Consider the following 19,457-nt stretch of genomic DNA (forward strand, 5'->3'; position numbering starts at 1 on the left):
AGTTAGAAACCGTAATCTTCATCCGTCACGCGTAAGTTGAAAATTCGCAGGCGAAGCAAACGTCTGGTCGGGCGGCAATTAACGTGCCGCGAATTGTGCCGACCGCATCATTGTTTCCGATTCCGAGGCTTGACCGATCTCGAGGCCGGGAGCCGTGCGAGCATCATCGTTACTCGAGCTCGCCTGTTTTCAGAAAACTTCGGATCCAATTGCCCAACTTTCCGCATTACGACAATGCCGTTGGAGTTGGAGGATTCATCGAGGGATGCGCCAACCCAACGAGTGAATAAGAGAAGGTTTGGAAGGGTAGGCGTGGGTGTAGACCCAGATGGACAACGGCTTTACCGCTGATTACACGCTTCGCGACTGAGTGAAATTTGTCTCGCCGGAAATAAATTAGTTAATGGATCGAGGATGGTAGCTATAGCGCCCGCGTTCTCCCGCTTCGTCCCATGTATATGGAGTAGGTTGCTTGTTCTCCCCAACAAAGAGTATCGGCAAGTTGTAGAATGGATAATAATGAGAAACATTGCGGGAGTGTCTTAAGAGAGAGAGTGCTCCCTTAAAAGTTTTCTTCGTGGAAGGAAAATGATGTAATCTTTAGATTGGTGAACAGAGTCTGCTACGACGACAGTAACATTAAAAAAAAAAAAAAAAGAAAAATCAACGATGCTTGATCGAATCTTTGAGTAAAAAATAATTTTATGTTAGAGATGATCTTATATATTCTTATGTTCAGGATATGTAAAGAAAGGGAGTAAAAAATATAAAGCAAAGATAGAATTTATCGAGGATCGTAATTAGGAATTCACAAAAAAAAAAAAAAAAAAAAAGAAAACAGAATTGCTTGGCTCGACACAGCACCATTTCGGCGCAATAATATCCTTCCTTCCATCGAGGTCGCCCTGTCGACGACTAGAAAATGGCACACTTCCCGCTTATCACTCGTCCCCGAAACATTTATATGTGTTGCGCATTTATATTTCCAAATTTCATCGACAAAACGTGGGATCAGTAATGAAATGTGGTCAATATTGAATTTCACGGACACACAACGACGAAACAGATGTTAATCAAGAGTTAATTTCGAGGACAGGAGGAAGCGCGGATTTAATTTCCGTTCTGGGGTTTAAAGAGGGATCGAAGGGAAGATGGGGGTGGTTCGTAATTGATCACGTTCGATACATCGAAGGGGATAGGTTCTTTTGTTCGTAGTAAATCTTTCGAATCATATGTAAATATGTTTTTATTATTCGAGCTGATATTTATTTCCGAATTGTTTTATTAGATTTTGTACAATTTTAATATTAAACAAATCGTACGTACCACCTCTTGTTTGTTACTATACAATATTTTTTAGTAACTTTTTGCGCTTCTTTCGACATTGTGAAAAGATTAAATTACGAATGCACTAAGATTTGCTTCGAATATACTGAGGTATACTTTTACATAGCGAGGCAAACAAAACCTCCCCCGAGATTAAGCTGCATTTCTTAAAGGCCAACTCTCCCTCTAAAAGTGTATTAAGAAACCAGGAACCAGATCCAGGGATAACTTTCCCCATAAAACGCTCGATTTCGAACAACCTGTTCCCTCCAAATAACGCTCTCCCCTTTATTCCACATGGAAGCATAAAATGATCCACCAACTCCAGGGAAATTATTCATTTAACGAGCAGCGAGCAATTGTCGAAAACGATTAAGTCGAATCAAGTGGGTCCAAATTAACTCTAATCGAACCATTCGTAAACGAGGACCCGATTTAAAACTAAACAATCGAGCTTCCCCTTTTTCCAACCATTCCAAATTTCTCAACTATCGACCACCAACAATCATCCTCGTAAATCAACAATCAGTTGTACGTTCACGCGAGCACACGTCCATTATACACGTTCACGTTCACGCGCGCATCGGATTAACCGGAGGCGGATCGATGAACTCAGCTGGTGATTTTCACGGTGTTGGAGGAGGAAGACGCGAGCACGGATGGAACACGCGGCGAGCCGGACTGGAATCGTTTCGATCGTTAGAAATTTGATTTCACGCTGGTCGCATCCATAACATCCTCTCTCTGGGCGTTGCACACAACAGCGTAAACCCGGACAGAGCAGCGTGGCGCTTCGTATGGAAAACAGGGGGAGAGAGGGTTGGTGGTATACGCGCGGAAAATGACGAGAGCCCATACCCTTCCTCGTAAGTTGATCGAAGTTAGTAGGCCGTAACGGGCGAAATATACGCGCCGGCCAGAAATTCGGATCGGTGCTCGCGGAAATGATTCGTCGCGGGGTTAATGTCGATGCCCTGACCTCTCTCTCTGGACGGCCAGAGATAGCGCGCCGCGCGGAAATGGAAAATGGTGACCCGGGGACTGTCACCACGGGTTCGTCGGTGTGAATCGTGTGTCGCCTGGAAATTTGTCGAGCCGAGGATGAATCGAGGGAGTTTTTCTCGGTTTTTCGACGTGACGGCTTTTTCGTTAAGAATTCGAAGAGTTCGTGGATTTTTTTTTTTTTTTTTTTTTCTATCTTCGAAGAGTTTTGGACCGTGTTGAAATATTTATCTCGAAATCTCTTGTATGTAGAAGTGTTTAAATGTTGTTTTATAGAAACAGCACTCTTGAGTTGAAAATTGAAAATTGTTCTTTAAAAAGAAATAAAAGAAGGCAGGTTTTGCGCAGAGGAAATGGGATAAGCGCGGAAAGTATATTTTGAAACTTGGATCTTGTTAGTTTTATGTAAAGCACGATATTGGGAAAATATTTCGTTTTTTGATAAATAATAGCGTGACAGTGATGAATAGATGCGACGTGAAAAATGGTGGTATAGATAGTATATCTATAAATTCGTGGAACCCTTGGGCCAGTATATTCTCGTGAAAGCTTACTATCATAAGCGATCGTGCTAAAGACCGAATGGCGCCGAAGCGACGTTTCGGAAGCGCTACCCGGTATTTATAAGGGAGATATATACTTTCTTAAATATCGTTCTCATTTTTCCATTACTTTCCTCAACTTTCCTCAACTTTCCTATTATTTTTCTGCTCATTCGTTCTATTTATTCGCTAGTAGGAAATCGTTAAAATAAATAATATTTCCCCTTTCTACAGCACTGTTTCACAAAATCGTCATAAACAATTAATACAATTAATAATTGTCATAGAGGCTATTAGAAGAAAAAATACAATTTTTCTCACTTTCCTCTCCCAACTCTGTCCCATTCCATTCGTTTTTAAATAAATAAATAAGCAAATATGGTAAGAAAGATTCGTACGAGTCACCCTATATGAACGCGACGAACATCCTCTCTCTCTCTCTCTCTCTCCTCTCTTTCCGTTACAACCTTTCGTGTCTATCTACCGTAACGAGCACACTGCCAACGCGAAATAATTCGTATAAATCACCGATGACTGCATATACAAATTTCACACGGTTCCAGTCATCGAGCTGGCAATGTTTTAATAAAACCGGACGAGGTCCAATTATTCAATTCAACGCCGATAATCTGAACTCTCTCTCTCTCTCTCTCTCTCTCTAGAAAAAAAACTCTTTTATGCATTTTCATCCATCCGAAATGTCGTTCAACCGATTCCGTTCGTGGAAAGAATCCCGTGTTTCATTCTTTTCGCATAAACGATAGAACGGTGACGGTTGGATTAAAGCGACGCTCGTCTTATTTCATTTATCATTCTTGGAAATGATGAATTTATCAAGAGCGAAAGAAGTTGATCTTATCTTTTTTTATTTTTCAATTTTAAAAGAGACAAATCGTACTATGAAAGAACTTCTCGAGTTTCTTTTTATAAAAAGAAAAAAAAATAAATATTGAAAAATTTCGTAATAAGCTTCGATAAAGATATTCGATTTTTAAAAAAAAAATAAGCTTGCACGAAGTACCAATACGCGCTTACGGTTGCAATTTCGTAAAAGCTTATCCGTAAAATCGATAATCTTGTCAAGAAAAACGGACTCTGACTGCGCTCGCCGGAAAATACGGCCAATACAAAGTCAAAAAACGCTGTCGCAGACTTCACCCTTCTCTCCAACATTTCCACGAGCCATTCTCTGGAAATTCGTGGAAACAGCTTCGTTCCGTTACTCACCAGACATCGTTATCGCGAATTACGCGAACGCGGTCCGACAGGTCTGAGCATCAACCGCGATTTTCAGAAGCCGTCATCCCGTAATATTAGCGAGAGCAGCGTTTTCGAGAACTGGCCGTGGCGCGAGACGTGGATTTCAGATGCCAAAAGCATGCGTGCAAGTTTGACGTATTCCTGGCAAGCTTTAACCTATCTAATCTACCGGATAAGGGAATCAAGTACGAATGAAAATTTTTTAATTTAAACGCACCGTTATTGTAAAATTACATTAATTGCAAAATTACAAAAAATTGCACGGATCGGGCAGAATTCCTCTTTCGCTTATTTTTCTCTCGTTTCTATCCCTCTGATCGTCGTTCGAGTTTGATCTTGTCTCTGTCTCTTCCATTCTCGCCAACTTTTCTCTATTTTTTTTTTTTTAACCATCCTTGCTCCCTCTTATTTACTTTGTTATCTTTCCACGAGATAAACGAGAATTCCCTTTTCGTCTCTTTATGTGGAAAATGAAATTTTAATCAGTTGTTTTACTTTTAGCTGATCTTTTCGTCCCTCGCGGATCGTGAAAAAAATCTTAAGCTCGCGTCATAATCGAAAGAATTTTCGTGATGTGACTGATGTATTTTTTTCACTGTTTATAGAGGAGGATTTGAACGCGTTTGAAGCAAAATTTTCGTTCCAAAAAGTCAATTTTCCGCGAATCAATTCGCTGGTCGGACAAGCACGCGAAGATTTTCAATGCATCGTAAAGTAGTCTGGGTGGAAATGTTTACAAAAACAGGGAGATGAAAGTTCGCGGAGTTTCATCACCAGCTAAGTGTTTTCATAAAACGGTTAAAGACCCGTACTTTTATTGTTATATTATACAACAGCAACGATTCTTATTTAAGTTTCAGAGATAAAACATCTGCCTCGGGCTTGCTTCGAATCGGGTTTGAATAATAATTTCACTGCCCGATTCCAGATTCGATGAAACAAAACGGGAAAACGATCGAAACCTTTATCACTTTTCCAACCATCTTTGCGTAGATGAACGCCTTTAATAGAAATTTTAATTAAATTATCATTAATATCCATTTAATCCATATCTCTAACGATATAGATATTTATTATAATACTGAATATAATTATCAGGATGGAAACTGTATTTTTGCCTCGGATTCTCCAGAGCTTAATTTCGTATGAAATATTAATTTAATTTCAATGGATATATCACGCAGGATTAATCTGTACAAGTTTAATAACATATCTCGCAATATGATTTCCCGTACAATTATCCGAGTCGTGGAATGATGGCACAATAAATTGCATAACTTTTATATTTCAGCTTATCTGAAAGTGTCATACTTGGCTTAGGATGATGTAGCACGCTCTATTATTCATCGAGATTCGCTGTTCATATTTTATACCGGGTCCACATTATAGCGATCGCGAAAAGCGCTTCAAAAGCTTCCCTCCTTGCTCTACTTTGAAATCTGTTTTTTCACGATCATGAATATTTTCAAAGTATCGCCATTATAATTACTCAAAACGACAACTATAGAGAGCGTTCCATAATATGCACGCGATCTCCATTTCAAAAGATAATTCGAACAGCTTAAAAGTGAAAAAAAAAGCTTTGCGTGTATACGTTCGTTAAATTATTTCAATCGATCTTTCGCTTAAAAAAAGAAAAATTACCTGAAAATATTCACGGAATCAGCAATTATTCCCCAAACGTCTGGTTCCTTGAAAATCTTGGCATCCGTCTCGAATTTGACGCAATCTACACTCAGCAATTTCTTTCGAGAGGATGAACCGACGATAGTGGTAGGAAAATACAGGGAGGGCCATCGTTTCTCGTCACTCCACAACCACGTCGGTTTACATTTAAATTTATAATCCGCCGCGATTCCATTCGAATGCCCAAGCTGAATTGATTTGCAGTATAACTTTGCCTCTCTCTCTCTCTCTCTCTCTCTCTCTCTGGCAGGAAAACTACTTGCCCGCATGAAGTGAAATGTAAAATACCAACTGATCCGTTCCTCCTCCACCTTTTCACGATGATGAGGAGGATGAGAAAGAGAAAATGGAAGGATGAATACAGCGATTTCCAGTTGACATCCGGTTGCTTACCTTTTACCTCGAGTCAACCTCCTCCTCTTCTCCGTCCTTTTCCACTCAGGACCTGTCTTCTCTATAAGGTGTAACCGCACGTACGAACGTTTCCCTCTGTATGCGCGGACCCAGAACCACCGGATGTACAAACGTAACGTGCATACAACCCGACTCCGTCGCCACGACTCCGTTTTCCGCTCGGAGACTCGGCTGCGATTAAGCCGCTTCTCGACAAGACGAGAACCAAATTGCACGGTATTTCGAAGAGGCGGTTCCGCCGCATCCGCCTCTGCTACTCCTCTCTTCTCTGTGCACCGATCCCTGTCAAATGGAGCTTTCGTTCTCCGGTTGGAGAAGACGTTTATCACCGCGAAGCTGAAACATCTTTCAGACCAATTACGCTGATCCGCTAATTCTATATCTTTATTTCGTTTCCCTCTTGTGTGTTTTCTATAATCTCGTTCGTTTTTTTTTTTTTTTTAGAATTTTGTGGAAATTGAATGTGAACCTTTTCGATAAAATGAAATTTTCGTTTTAAATTGTATAGAACGAATTAATTTGCAGCGAACTCTTCTTTTTAATGGATGAATCATCTTTCACGATCTTCGATAAAAATTTTGAAAATTAAAAAATAATCTTTTTCCTTCTTTCAACACGTACACATTTTATTATTCGCGTAATTTACATCGTCGTTATTATCTACTCGAATTCAATTCGTTTACCTGAACTTCGATTTTCAACTTATTTAAGCATTTCCTCCGATTTGGAAAATTTCTCGGTACAATAACGTCGATCACGGTTAATGTCGAGGCAAGGCGCCGGCAATTTTCACCAACACGAAATTCCGGATTCTCTGTCTCACGTTCGGGGAACAGTGTCCACGGAGTTGGCTGTTTCGTGCCTGTGCCAACAGCGCGATTACAAGGGACTCCGCGTAGACGAGAGCTTCCAAATTGCGGCGGAGTGTTTCGCAACTTCGCTTGAAAGCGCATAGCGATATCCTCGAGGGAAGCTGGGCATGCGAGACGTTCCCATTCCCAAGAAATCTCGGTTCCATAATTCAAAAACCTGCTACTTCCCCCTCCCCTCCTCCCCACCAGCGAGAGTTGGAAATTTTTAATGCATCCGGGAGGAGTAATTCGTCGTTATCGCGAGCACAAATTGCTACGCTTGATTTTCAATTAACGATCACGCGTTTTTGCCCGATATTTCTCAGGAAAATTTAAATTCGTTCGAGTATAGAAGTAATTTTTAACTCGTAAGTATTTGATATACGGGTCGCAATTTTTCCTACGCAACTTGCTTATACTGCTTTTGTAAATAGGATTTATAAAACTTTCGAAAAATTTATACGTTGACACGTGTACGTTCGATCGATTAGGTTTTACTTTAAAGCCAATTTACGATTCATCGATGATACATTTCCGAATGAAACGAAATTCTTCTTCGTTATTATCGTTCATTATTCCACTGTTTTATTTTACTCGAGAATCACCGCTTCGAAAGTAACCTTCGTTGTTTCACATCGTCCCCGAAGAGGCGACCTTTATTGCATCTAAGTAATAATGTTTTAGCTTCAAGAAAGATACACTATAAAAATCTTTTCATTCAAACGTTCTCCACTGCGCGTTTGTTTTCGCAACACGCGTCATCGATATCGATTCGTCGCTCGAAAATTCCCCCTCCCTCGAATTTAATTTTCCGCGGCACGGAAAATCGTGATCGGAGGCAAACGAAACAAAAATTGCATTCTTTGGAAGGCATCGAGGCGCGCGAGACGTTCTACGAACTCGGGAAATCGAATGGACTTTCCGGTGCTGGGGTTAACTTCGTTTGATGGACGGCAGCGCTGAGTCGAACGAAACAAAGGTGTGTACACGCGGAGAGGAGAGGGTGGAAGGGGGAGGGAGACGACAGTGTACATGGCGCGTGGGTCTGGTGGAATCGCGTAGAAAATAAAAGCGTCCAATTTCCTGGGGATACCTTGTCGGTGTCTGGCCGACACCCTCGGTTCTCTCTTTCTTTTCTCGTCGTTGGGGAGAGAGAGAGAGAGAGAGGGAAATTTTTACTCCCGAAATGGCGCGATTTTGAATATCTGGCGGATAAAAACGAATTCCACTGGGATATATTGCTTTTCGGATTTTGAACTTTCAATTACGGTTCGATTTAATCGTTAGATTATAAATCTTTGAAGCGAGATAAAAGCTTTCCCCCTATTTGATCCCGATCGAAGATGAGACTTTTTAGATTTATCGAGGATGCTCAGACACTGGGATAGCAAAGATTAAGTTTAAAAATTTCGATTTTGATTGATTTTGATTTCTTACAATTTTGCGGAACGATGATGAGCCAAAAGATTCCCGATTAATGATGATTAAATAACTTTCTTTTTAAAAAATTCTTCTTTAACGATTACTCTATCAAACGATCTTCAATTGCATTAAAAAAAAAAAAAAGGAAAATTCGAGGGAAAAAGCCTCGGTAAATCTTGACTTTTCCCAAGGTGTTCCCGAAAACTAACGGACGACGAAAAAGCGGTTGATCTGCAAGTCAATTGAAACGAGGCCGTCCTTTAAGGATTCTCCGTTTCTTTCCTTTCCTTCATTATTATTCCCTTACCCGCAAGAATGTTTCGCCCTTTTTATTTCATGGTGAATCGTTACCTCTCTCGACGAGGATACACCAAGGGCGAGGCGAGAGAGGAAGCGAGGGAGAGGTCCGTTCGTACGTTCTCTTCTTCCAGGCGCAATAATAAAAAGCGCGAAATAATGAAGCGATGGAGGTAAAAAGAGAGGAAAAATTTACTCGATTGTCCGCTTTTCGAAATCGCGGATAATAAAGGAATGCAATTACTCCCGTTTTCGAACCGTCATCGTCGTCCACCGCGAGCATTTCTCATCTTCGGAACAAAAAACGGAAGCATCCCCTCGCCAGTTTTACCATCCCCCCCTCCCGATAAAACATTTGAAAGGCCTCTCCTATCCGAAATGGCTCGCGAAACGCGCAATTAACGCCCAATTACCCGACCGGTGTAGTCGGTCACCGCGTAATTACATTCGCTGCCCTACCCTTTAAAACACGCTTATTTATGTACTCTCATTTCGCGGCCGTTCGCGGCGTTTATGGTTTCCGGCGCATCGGTAAAAGCAGCAACGATAAAATCGTCGATGGCCCATGCTTCTTTAAAACGAGTAGCGAAAAAACAAAATGGGATGAATTGGTTCTGCGAAACTTTTTTTTTTCTTTTTTCACGTGGAGAACATCCTCGTGGACGTTGAATTGGTTCTGCGAAACTTTTTTTTTTCTTTTTTTTTTTTTTTTTTTTTTTCAATGTGGAGAACATCCTCGTGGTGGACATTTAAGATTTGTATCGTCGAGTAAAAAATGTCTCTTTCTTTCGACAGTTTTTTTTATTAGAAACTCTGACTAACACGTTGCGATTTTTTCGATTTTTTGTACTTGATACAATTAGTAGGATTATGTTTCTTAAGAATATTTTAAAGCTCTATACTAACAATGGCTTCTGTCGAAGTGGCGTTGATTCCTTTTTGCCATTATCACGGATTAACATTCTGACACGAAAAATTTTGAATCGCAAAGAGAAAGCGACGCTTTTTAAACAGAAATAAATCGTGAAGGAAGCGTACCTTCCTATCGATAACGTATCATTGTATGAGAGTATAGAGCTCATCTCCTCGTGATTTCCGCTGACAATCTCGAGGATATATCCTCAAAAATTGAGAAATCTGAAAAGAAGAGGAATGGCGAACTAACCATCAATCGCAAGCAGGCTGTGCTTAAGATAGAAAAGCAACGGCCTTTCTAGAAAGAGATTGCACATACAACTATAACAAATAACGATAACAAATGGCGAATAACAGTTGGACGAGACTAGAATATTGCTTGTTTTTTTCTTTTTTTCCCCCCAATGTTTTCTATGTTTCGTCGTTCACGAGCACGAGTTAAACAGATCGCGTGAGAGATAAAAATTAATCATCCGCATTTTTATCGAACGAGGCCCGAGGCCAGCCAGGCTGTATCGAGCCTCGACGTGTTATTATCGTTTGCATTTCCTGGCGACGATACTTTAAATCATCCCGAAAAACCGAATGTACGAATGTCATCCCGATAATTTTTTGCTAATTAATTACCGCGGCAATAATTCTCCTCCAATCGTGTGGAAATCCAGTTGACGAGCGGCGAATCGAAATGAAACCGTCAATCATGATAATGGAATAATTCAATACGTTCCGCAAACTTGGAATGGAGATAAATAAAAAGCGGGAAACGTTTCATTAATTGCAATCGTCCGAACCTCTTACAGATGAGATATATCGGACGGGAATTAAAAATTGTATTCTGTAAATAATCGATAAAACTCGATTACCGTTGATATTTACGTCATTGTTCCGTTCCAACGTTATACACAATTGCGAAAACCGTCTAAAATCGTTTGTAAAAATAATTCTACTCTTGAAATTAAACGCAAAATTAAATCAGAGATGCGGGATCAGCCAGGGGGGTTTGCAAAACGCGCTCATTCATCTCAATGAGAACGAACGAACGACAAATTGAACTTTCATTCGCTAAATCGCCAACAAAAAAAAAAAAAAGAAAGAAAGAAAGAAAAAACGCGCAAGTATGAAACAAAGTATTCATAAAAGTACGTGTACGTATGTATCAATTAAACTTTTCCATTCTCCCTCCCCCTTCCCCCCTCCCCCCTCCCCCCCCCGGATTAACAATGGTATATACGAAGGAGAGACACCGAGAATGGAAATTAAACCGGATTTAATAGACAGCCCCAGGTCGAAGCCGACTGCACGACCCGCACCGGCATCAATAACGTTAATTAACATATCAACGAGACAATCCCGGAGATGCGTTTCCCGGTGGTAATACCTTTACTGGCCAACCATCCCGTGTATCTGAGCTGGCTCATTCAAATCTTGATACACCGTGTGTGTGTATGTGTGTGTGTACCGGTGTGGCTCTCGGGTTCCATTGTCGCATCAAGGGTCGGATACGTGACCCCATAGCTCACCATTGTATCGGACGTATGGTTTTGAATTAATTGCCACGCGGCATCGACGAGCCACGGATTCGATTCCGACCTCCCTCCTCCTCCACCATGCGTATTTTCCACCCACGCTAATCCTCCGGCCAGATAAAACTTTTGATTAGAGTTACGACGGGGATAAGCGACTTTTATCGATCGATGCGGAGAAAAATTGCTCTTCCTATTCCTCCGCCTTTATTTTTGCCTCTATAAGTATTTAAATGATTTAGATATTTTGCGTATTCCTCGGTTATTCGTATTCTCGGGAATAGTTTTGACGAAATCTAATGATTTGCATATTTTTCAATACGTACGTGAAAATGAAAATCAAATTTCGGTATTATTCGAAAAGTGAAATTAAATTAATCAATAGTCAGATCAATTACGTGCTATAATATATTTATTGAATGATTAAAGTTGAGAGAATTTGTTAAATTAATGAATGTGAAGGATTTTATGCAAGTTTGTAGACACTGTATCCGGGTTAATAAGTATTAAGTACAGTTGCCGTTAATCAAGAAACTTTCTCATACTGTGTACATTCCCGCGGTACTCGCAATTTCTTCTTTTCCCATCCTTTCTTCGAACTCGGGAGTAACTTTCATCCGCCCCCTCTTTAATTCCTTCCTTTCGAAATTCGGGTTATTTAAAGGAACCGTCCGTATTCGAACGTCGCCCGATTTTCTGAAACGCTCGAAATCCAACGGTGTTCGTCCTATCCAAACACTCGTAATTGCATTTTCGAATAATGGCAAAAGAAGAAATTGTATAAGACGTGCTGGGTGGATTACGACCAATCATGCAAATGCATCGAATCGATTCTCCTTCTTTTTTTCTTTTCTTTCTTTTTTCTCCCATTTCAATGTACCGACTAACTAACTAACCGTGGCTGTAGGCCAGACTTCAAAAGAATTAATTTCCATAATTATCTTAATTCTCGTCGAGGAACCTGGCATTTTCTTTTCTTTTTTTTTTTTTTTTCCTTTTCTCCGTGAAACGGAAGTAATTACCAGATTGCGTTCCTTTTTGAATTTCGAACACCATATACGAACATCTTGAACAACTCGTTACAATAGGAATGATAGGCCGACGTCGTTAATTAACGTCGAATTCGAGTAAATAGTTAGATAAAACGTCGAACTGTTTCTATGGATCCTTTCACAACATCGTTGCTCGGATCTTGGAGAACTTGGAGAATCAGCTCGTTCTTCCAGGTTTTTTTCATCGGGGAACCTATCTTGCCAGATAAATGCGAGATTACGTTAAAAAAGGGAATAGAAAGCCTCTTTATGGAGATGGTTTTATATCTAGCGAAAAACTTGTGAAGATTTTTTTATTAAATGATGTTGAAATGTAACATTTTATCAAGATCTCGCTCTTTGAGAGATTCGTTAGGTATAAATTGAGAATAGATATTATAATATAATAGTTATTAATTATTTCACAGTGTTTCTTAAATCTAATCTAATTACTATAACAATTGTTTATTGTTTCGTTACCAATTGTATTTTCTGTTCTTTGAACATTTTTCTCGTGAAAGAAAAGATGTTCTTGATCTCGTGAAGACTATGGAGCAGGATTGAAAAGATCACGAGGAGTTGAGCGAACAAAATTGAATCGAAATATTTCAATTCGTTCGAGCAATCTGAACAAATTTTCGATAAAACTCGGGATCGTAAATTGAAATGAATTTCGTAATTGACAAATCGAGACAGATCTATTCTGACGAATAATAATCATGTTACGGACGGGGAGGGAGGCGTCTCCCTTTTACGGAGACGGCAAGCCGAATTGAATCAGCACAATTCCATCACCGTTACGTATAGCCCATTGCGTAATCGTTCCAATCCACAACCATTTACGAACGCAGCCTTCGTGGAAAGGAGAACGAATCCTTTGAAGTCGCTCCACGATCGAAGAAGCAATTCTGCCCTTCGAGTCAAACCACCGACGACAACGACGACGACGGTGACTCGTTCCATCGCGAAAAGTGGAAAGTGAACGGTGCTAATAATGTATCTGGATGTGATTCCATCGTTTGACGTTAAAACTTGAATTATACTCAATTTGAAAATAAATTAATTAAAGATACATTCTAATAGATCGTATAACTCGAACGTTTAAATCGTAAAAGTATACAAACCCAACGATTTAAAGATAAATATGTTTAAATATTTTTTTCGTTCATGACGATACGAAAAATATTTTGCATTCGACAATATGTTCATTCATTTTTCTTTTTTTTTTTTAAGTAAAAAAATAATCTCGACGAGATTACAGTGGAGGTACATAGATATACGAAAAGAAAGAGACAAATCAAAAATGCGTTTGGTCCAATAACCGATGCGATCGTCAATATTCCACAAATATCGGTATCGAATACCACGGTCATACGTGATTGGTATCGACTCGTACGACCCAAGGACTATTACTGTCTATTCTGCTGATCTTGAAACTTGCCAATACCACGTCGATACATCTCGCGGCTATTAAATTTCCCAACTCGTGTCCGTCGAGATACTAAGACTATTTTAAACTCGTCTAGGGAACAATCATTTTTTTCCATTCTCTAATTCTCTCGCGTTGTTCCACGTGAAAAGAGAAAAAACTAATAATGGAAATAAAAGGGGATAGTTTTTATCGTTTTTATAAATTGGAATAATTAAGCTCACTCAACAATCGTATCGTCTTTTTATTGCAGATGCGAGGGTGGTTGGCTGCAGCTCGAAGGCGGTGGACGAGTTTGCGGCCCCAACGAACGCTTCGATCGACCTGTCGTGCTGTTCTCCGACAAATCAGTCCCGATACTCCACATGCAGTGAGTTACATATTGTTGAATATTCGTTACATATACACCGAGATTACCACGCTCGTATTTATCCGATTTATTTATTTCGTCTCGCTCGAACGGAAGCTCGAAAAAATCGAAGGTATCGAATTTAAATATATAACGGATCCTTTTTTTTTTTTTCCAACACGATACGTCGTTGAATGGAAGATACTAAAATTCCGATAATTTTCGCGTTTAAACTATCGTATTAACGGGAGATTCGTTTTCAATTAACCTTATTATACCCTTCTGCATATTTTAACGTCAACAGTACGCGATATTACGCGATATCGGCAATTTGCAAGAGCTGTACGGTAAAAAAAAACTTCGTTTTCCACGTGTTATCGAGCTCGTTCGATTCGATAACCGAAGTGATAATCGAAGCTATATATATATGCTATAGGATAACAACAAAATTAGTAAAAATAAATTAGAAATAGATTATTAGAAATATAGAAGGGAAATGGAGAAGAAATCGAAGAGATCGCTGCAATCACGTTACTTACAAATCACCCTGTGCTGTAATGGAAGAGTGCAATCGGAATGAATTGCTGCTTTACAAAATCGATTTAACATCGTTGCGCGAATTACCGTGGACGCGAAGGCCGACAACGACGAAAGAGATAGAATTCTGGCTCCATTACGAAATAGGAACACGTTCTTGGCTAAGTGCTTCTTATTACTCTTACCCGGCATCGTTTCACTTAGCCCAACGAACAGCGAAAACGTCCGCGTATCGAATTTTACCCTTGTACACCCTTCGCTTTTAACTGTGATCGATGGAGAAAAAGAAATTTTTTTATTTTCCTTAAACCTGCTAAAAAAACAAGAAACAACCAAAAAATTTGCATTCAGTAAAATTTCTTCTCGAGTTTTGAAATGTGCATAGGATAAAAAAAAAGAAGTAACGATAAATCGTTACGAGAGAAATTAAATAAAATTGGTATCTATGAAACGCACAGTTGGGGAAACGAGATTTTGTATCTGGTTTTCTGTTAATTGGATATTTCCCTTTTTTAAAATTTTCCCAAAATTTTATTCCTTTTTTTCTCGAAATTTCGAAATGTGCATACGATAATTTAAACACAAAGAGAAATAAATTGTTACGAGAGAATTTATTTAAACGAAATGGTATCAATGAAATATACAGTTAGGGAAAAGAGGCTTTGTATCTAGTTTCGTATTAATTTGGATATTTTTTAAAAATTTTTCCCAAAATTTTGTTCCTTTTTTTCTTAAAATTTTGAAACGCGCACAGAAGAAAATTAAGCAATGAGGAGAGGTATCCTTAAGAATATACTTTTCAGTCTCTGTAATAATTAATTGGATCTTTTCCCCCCTTTTAATGCCCCTTTGTTTTTTTGAATTTTAAAATGTATACAGTAGTTCCAACGCGGTCAAAAGTAATAACTTTCGTTAGAAATGGAACGAAACAAAGAAGAGGTATCCGTAGAATATATACTTTTCTGAGTAAAGAAGGCTCTGCAGTAATTAATTGGGTCTTTTTCCCTTTGTCCACCATTCACGCGGCGTTATCCGGCGTTTTTACGTGCCTTCATTTAAATGCAAATTAATTTACCTTCTCACGAAACGGAACGGACTTACTCCATCGTCGACTGTTTCCAAGCCGCGATTACTTTTCGTTAGGAAGATCGTGTCGAGCGTTAAACTTCCCCTTCCCCCTCCCCCCTTCCTTCTCCTCTCGATCGTTAATTGCGTCCTCGTAACACGATTAATATTTCAACTGGTTATATCCCTCCTCCATCCATCCTCCGTTCGAGTTAACAGGATGGATAATATTTAATTGACAATGTAAACTATTTTACGATGTGATTCGATTAATTGCGAAAAGCGGATGAGAACTGGCTTAAGGATTTATGAATTAAACGTTTTTCCATCAAAACGTCTGATTATCTCAGTATAATCTATATCGAGTGTATCCTTCCTGTCGTTCAAATGATTTTTAAAGATACGATTCGAGTAATGAAAGATAATATTTAAATTAAAGAATATATTCTTTTATATTTTAATGAATCGAAGAAGAGTTTAGAGTCCGAGAGATGGATAAAGTAAACCTGCAATAAAAATATCTTCACTTTGCTACTACCATTAAAAAATACACTTGTACACTTTTCTTTCAAAATATTTATGAATGTATTTTTTTCTTTTTTTTAAATGTACTTGTATTACTTTTCCATCGGGTTCTTCATTTAACGAATGAAAATATCTAATATTATTAAAAAATATAAAGATCTTCGATTATAAATTCAACATTATATTTCATCAACTTGGTCCAAAAATATCAAATATTTATTACGACCTCTTACTTACTTTACAATTAACTCCAAGTACTTCGTAAGACTTACCTTCAAACTCTCTCTCCGTCTTCATAATTCAAGGTATTTAAGATACAATAATAACGAAGCTGGAAATTCGTTCAAATAATTTCATTAATCGTCACGTTCCTCGTGGATGTTTCGAAAAGAAAGAAATCTAAATAATTGATTGTCATTGATTAAAGGGCGATAAAACATAATTTAAGCGAGGAACACGTTCCTTAATTGACGAGAGATCATGAGAAAGTGCAACTATATATCTGGAAAACGTTTTTCGTTACGGTAAGCTTATTAAATATTTATGGAGAAATCACCATCCTGCTGGACGTATACGTCGAACATATACATAAAACATCAGCGTTTTCGCTACGCATCTTATGCTCTTTTTTTTTTTTCTTTCATCCGTCCAAAGACACCTCTCTTCGACCCTCGTGATTCTTCTTCTTCTTCTTTTTTCTTTTTTTTTTTTCTTACGCTCAAAGGGGCTTCGACGATTTTCATAGTTTCCCTTCAGAACGCTTTCGATCAACTCTCGTTTCTCGTCTCGCGTTGTTTAAACAGGATTCTGACAAAGGAAATTCTATACCTCGTCCTTTTGTGACTTCGTTAACTGGAATCACGATAATACTCTTATGAAATTTTCTTCTTAGATCTTGCAATTTATAACATTTTCGTCCCTCCCCTTAGACGACGCTTCCCTTTCGTTCTTTCATCGGGGAATATCAAATTGTTTATCGTCGTTATAGATACTTATATCTGTTTTCTTTATACACGTTTTATACGTATTCTGATCGTTAACGTTTTTTTCTTTTTTTTTAAATTATAGTATAGTTGAGAAGTTGGAAAACGAAACGATATTTTAAAGTAAAGTATCGTCTAAAAAAATGTCACATCAACTACTTTTCATAATGAAACGCATTACATCGCTGGAATGGTAGTAAGAATTCCACGAGAATTTCAAGAATCGTGGCAAAAGAACACAGGGCCATTATCTTAATGATCCAATGAATAATATCCCCACCGATGTTCATTACTTTGACACGCAGAGTTTTCCCGTAATTATTAGTCAAGGTTTTTTTTTCTATTCATAAATGGTACCGTGTATGGAAAAAAGTGAAAGAGGAGAAAGTTTCGATATTTTTTTTCCTCTTTCTCTTTTTTAAATATATATATATGAACGATACGAATATCGCATGTTTCAATTTTCTGCAGTGCTCGCAGTGTGTTTTTCGTAGAGCAAAGTTGATTTTCACTTTTTGTAATCAACGCAGTGTCGCATTTTGTTATGTCGCTCGCAATATTTAAAAAAAAGAAAAAAAAAAAGAACGAAATTTCCATTTTTTTTTTTTTTTGTTGTAACGAAACGGTTACATTCATCTTCATGTCGATGAAAACGACTGTTCACAATGCGAAATCAATCATAGTATCTCCTATATTGGTCTACGTATTTTCTATGTATTGTTCACGTTAGGAAATCTTATCGAGATCTATTATATCAATTTCACAAAGGATCGATTCCAATCGATCGTTTCGAACTTCACCACCGTGGTTGGTCGTCGATCGTTTCACAGTTTCATTCACACGTTCACTGTGTTTCCCATCTAATCGCGAGAATTGTCAATTTTACGGGCAAGCTAACAATTCGCCGAGGACAAACGCGTTTTCAAAATAAATAAATCGACTTGATTGCGCGTATAATCGGTCTCGGTTTTGCGGTTCATGCGGCCGATCTAGGACGGTTCATCAATTTCATAAATTGTCGCGCGATCGGCCTGTGGATCCACAATAATCGAACTAACTGCGGACCGACTTTATTTCCGACGATGTGTGTGTGTGTGTGTTGCGGTGACGTTAATTGGAAAATATGGAATCGAACGATTAACCTTACCAGTTCGCCCATATAATCATTTGTAGATTAATCCTTACGCACGCGAATAGAGGATATTACTTTCTCTTTCTCTTGAAGTATATCCTGAAAATTGCAGCATATAAAAATTGTAAAACTTCAGAATCGTAAATTGGAACGTTCGAAATGTTTGAAAAGTCTCAAACGAGAAATATTTAACAAACCACGGTGAATCAAGAATTGCTTCTTCGCAAAAATTCGAACTGGTTTTTGGAATCGATTAACCTTGTCCTAATTCGTCGATTATAATCATTTGTTAGATTAATCCTTACGCACACGAATAAAGAAGAATAACAATATTATTCTCTCTTAAAGTATATTGTGAAAATTGCAGCGGCCGTATATAAAAATATCGTAAATTGAAACGTTTGAATTTTTTGAAAAGTCTCAAACAAGAGGTATTTGACAAACCATGGTCGAGTCAACAGTTTCCTGTTCGCAAGAACTATTGGTTTTTATTATTCGCCAACCATGAGCCTTTGTCCCTGAAACATGGCGTTATTATTTAAACGGTTAAGGCGGCGGTAATCAGGAGCAGGTGTTGTCGAAATAAAGTGTCTCTCGCGGGAGGGGAACTGAGGTGTTGTTCGCGAAACTGCGACAAATTGTCGAATCTCTGGCAGAAAAAAAAAAAAAGAAAGAAAGTAATAAATAAAATAAAATAATAGGATGGATTGGTTTTCGATCCGTGAAAAATATCGTTCGCCCTGTTACAAGTCGATTTCACGGGATTCGTTGATGGAGCCGGCCTCCTGTCCTCCTGAAATTTATATAAGTTACGAAAGTCGAGTGTCGCACGGCAAACTGGAGGCGCGCGCGACTGGCATAAATGCGCCACGACGTGATTTATGACGTCTAACTTGCTTCAACTTCCACGATCTCCTTTTTCTCTCCTCGAATCCGTACGTTAAGCACGCTTCCAAGTCATTCGAAAATCATCTCAATCGTTGGAGGCACGTGGTGGACGTCGTTCGAAGATCAAAGGAACCGAAATCGCGTTAAGATCGTTTGGAATTCACGGTCAAGATCGGTTAAAGTGGATGGTTAAAGTCTAGATCGTTCGAAGATCAAAGCGGAAGATCAAGGTCGCTTGGAGAAGCATCAAGATCATTGGTTAATCAGAATGATCGAAAGA

The 19,457-nt window shown here is 38.7% G+C and overlaps 2 protein-coding genes and 1 long non-coding RNA gene across 3 annotated transcripts in view; 1 reads left to right on the top strand and 2 right to left on the bottom strand.

Moving 5' to 3' along the window:
- Positions 1-6,436, bottom strand: part of LOC100864300 (uncharacterized) — a 189,504-nt gene extending 183,068 nt beyond the window's left edge. The window contains exon 1 of the mRNA XM_086915365.1: positions 6,210-6,436. The gene's annotated coding sequence lies outside the window, so the exon portion shown is untranslated. The remainder of the gene's footprint in view (positions 1-6,209) is intronic.
- The window catches only part of LOC100871724 (uncharacterized), a 237,477-nt gene that overhangs the window by 108,265 nt on the left and 109,755 nt on the right, over positions 1-19,457 (top strand). Inside the window, 1 exon segment of the mRNA XM_086915363.1 lies at positions 13,952-14,068. Within this exon segment, the coding sequence (XP_086771489.1) occupies positions 13,952-14,068 (117 nt within the window).
- LOC147656423 (uncharacterized) lies at positions 5,279-5,907 on the bottom strand. Its single transcript, XR_015294491.1, has 2 exons — positions 5,775-5,907; positions 5,279-5,690 (listed from the first exon to the last, which is right to left on the bottom strand). It is a non-coding gene; the product is annotated as an uncharacterized LOC147656423 (long non-coding RNA).

Source organism: Apis florea, unplaced genomic scaffold (genome assembly GCF_048593485.1).
Source record: "Apis florea isolate Af1SG1 unplaced genomic scaffold, ASM4859348v1 contig_3772_pilon, whole genome shotgun sequence".
Taxonomy (NCBI): Eukaryota; Metazoa; Arthropoda; class Insecta; order Hymenoptera; family Apidae; genus Apis; species Apis florea.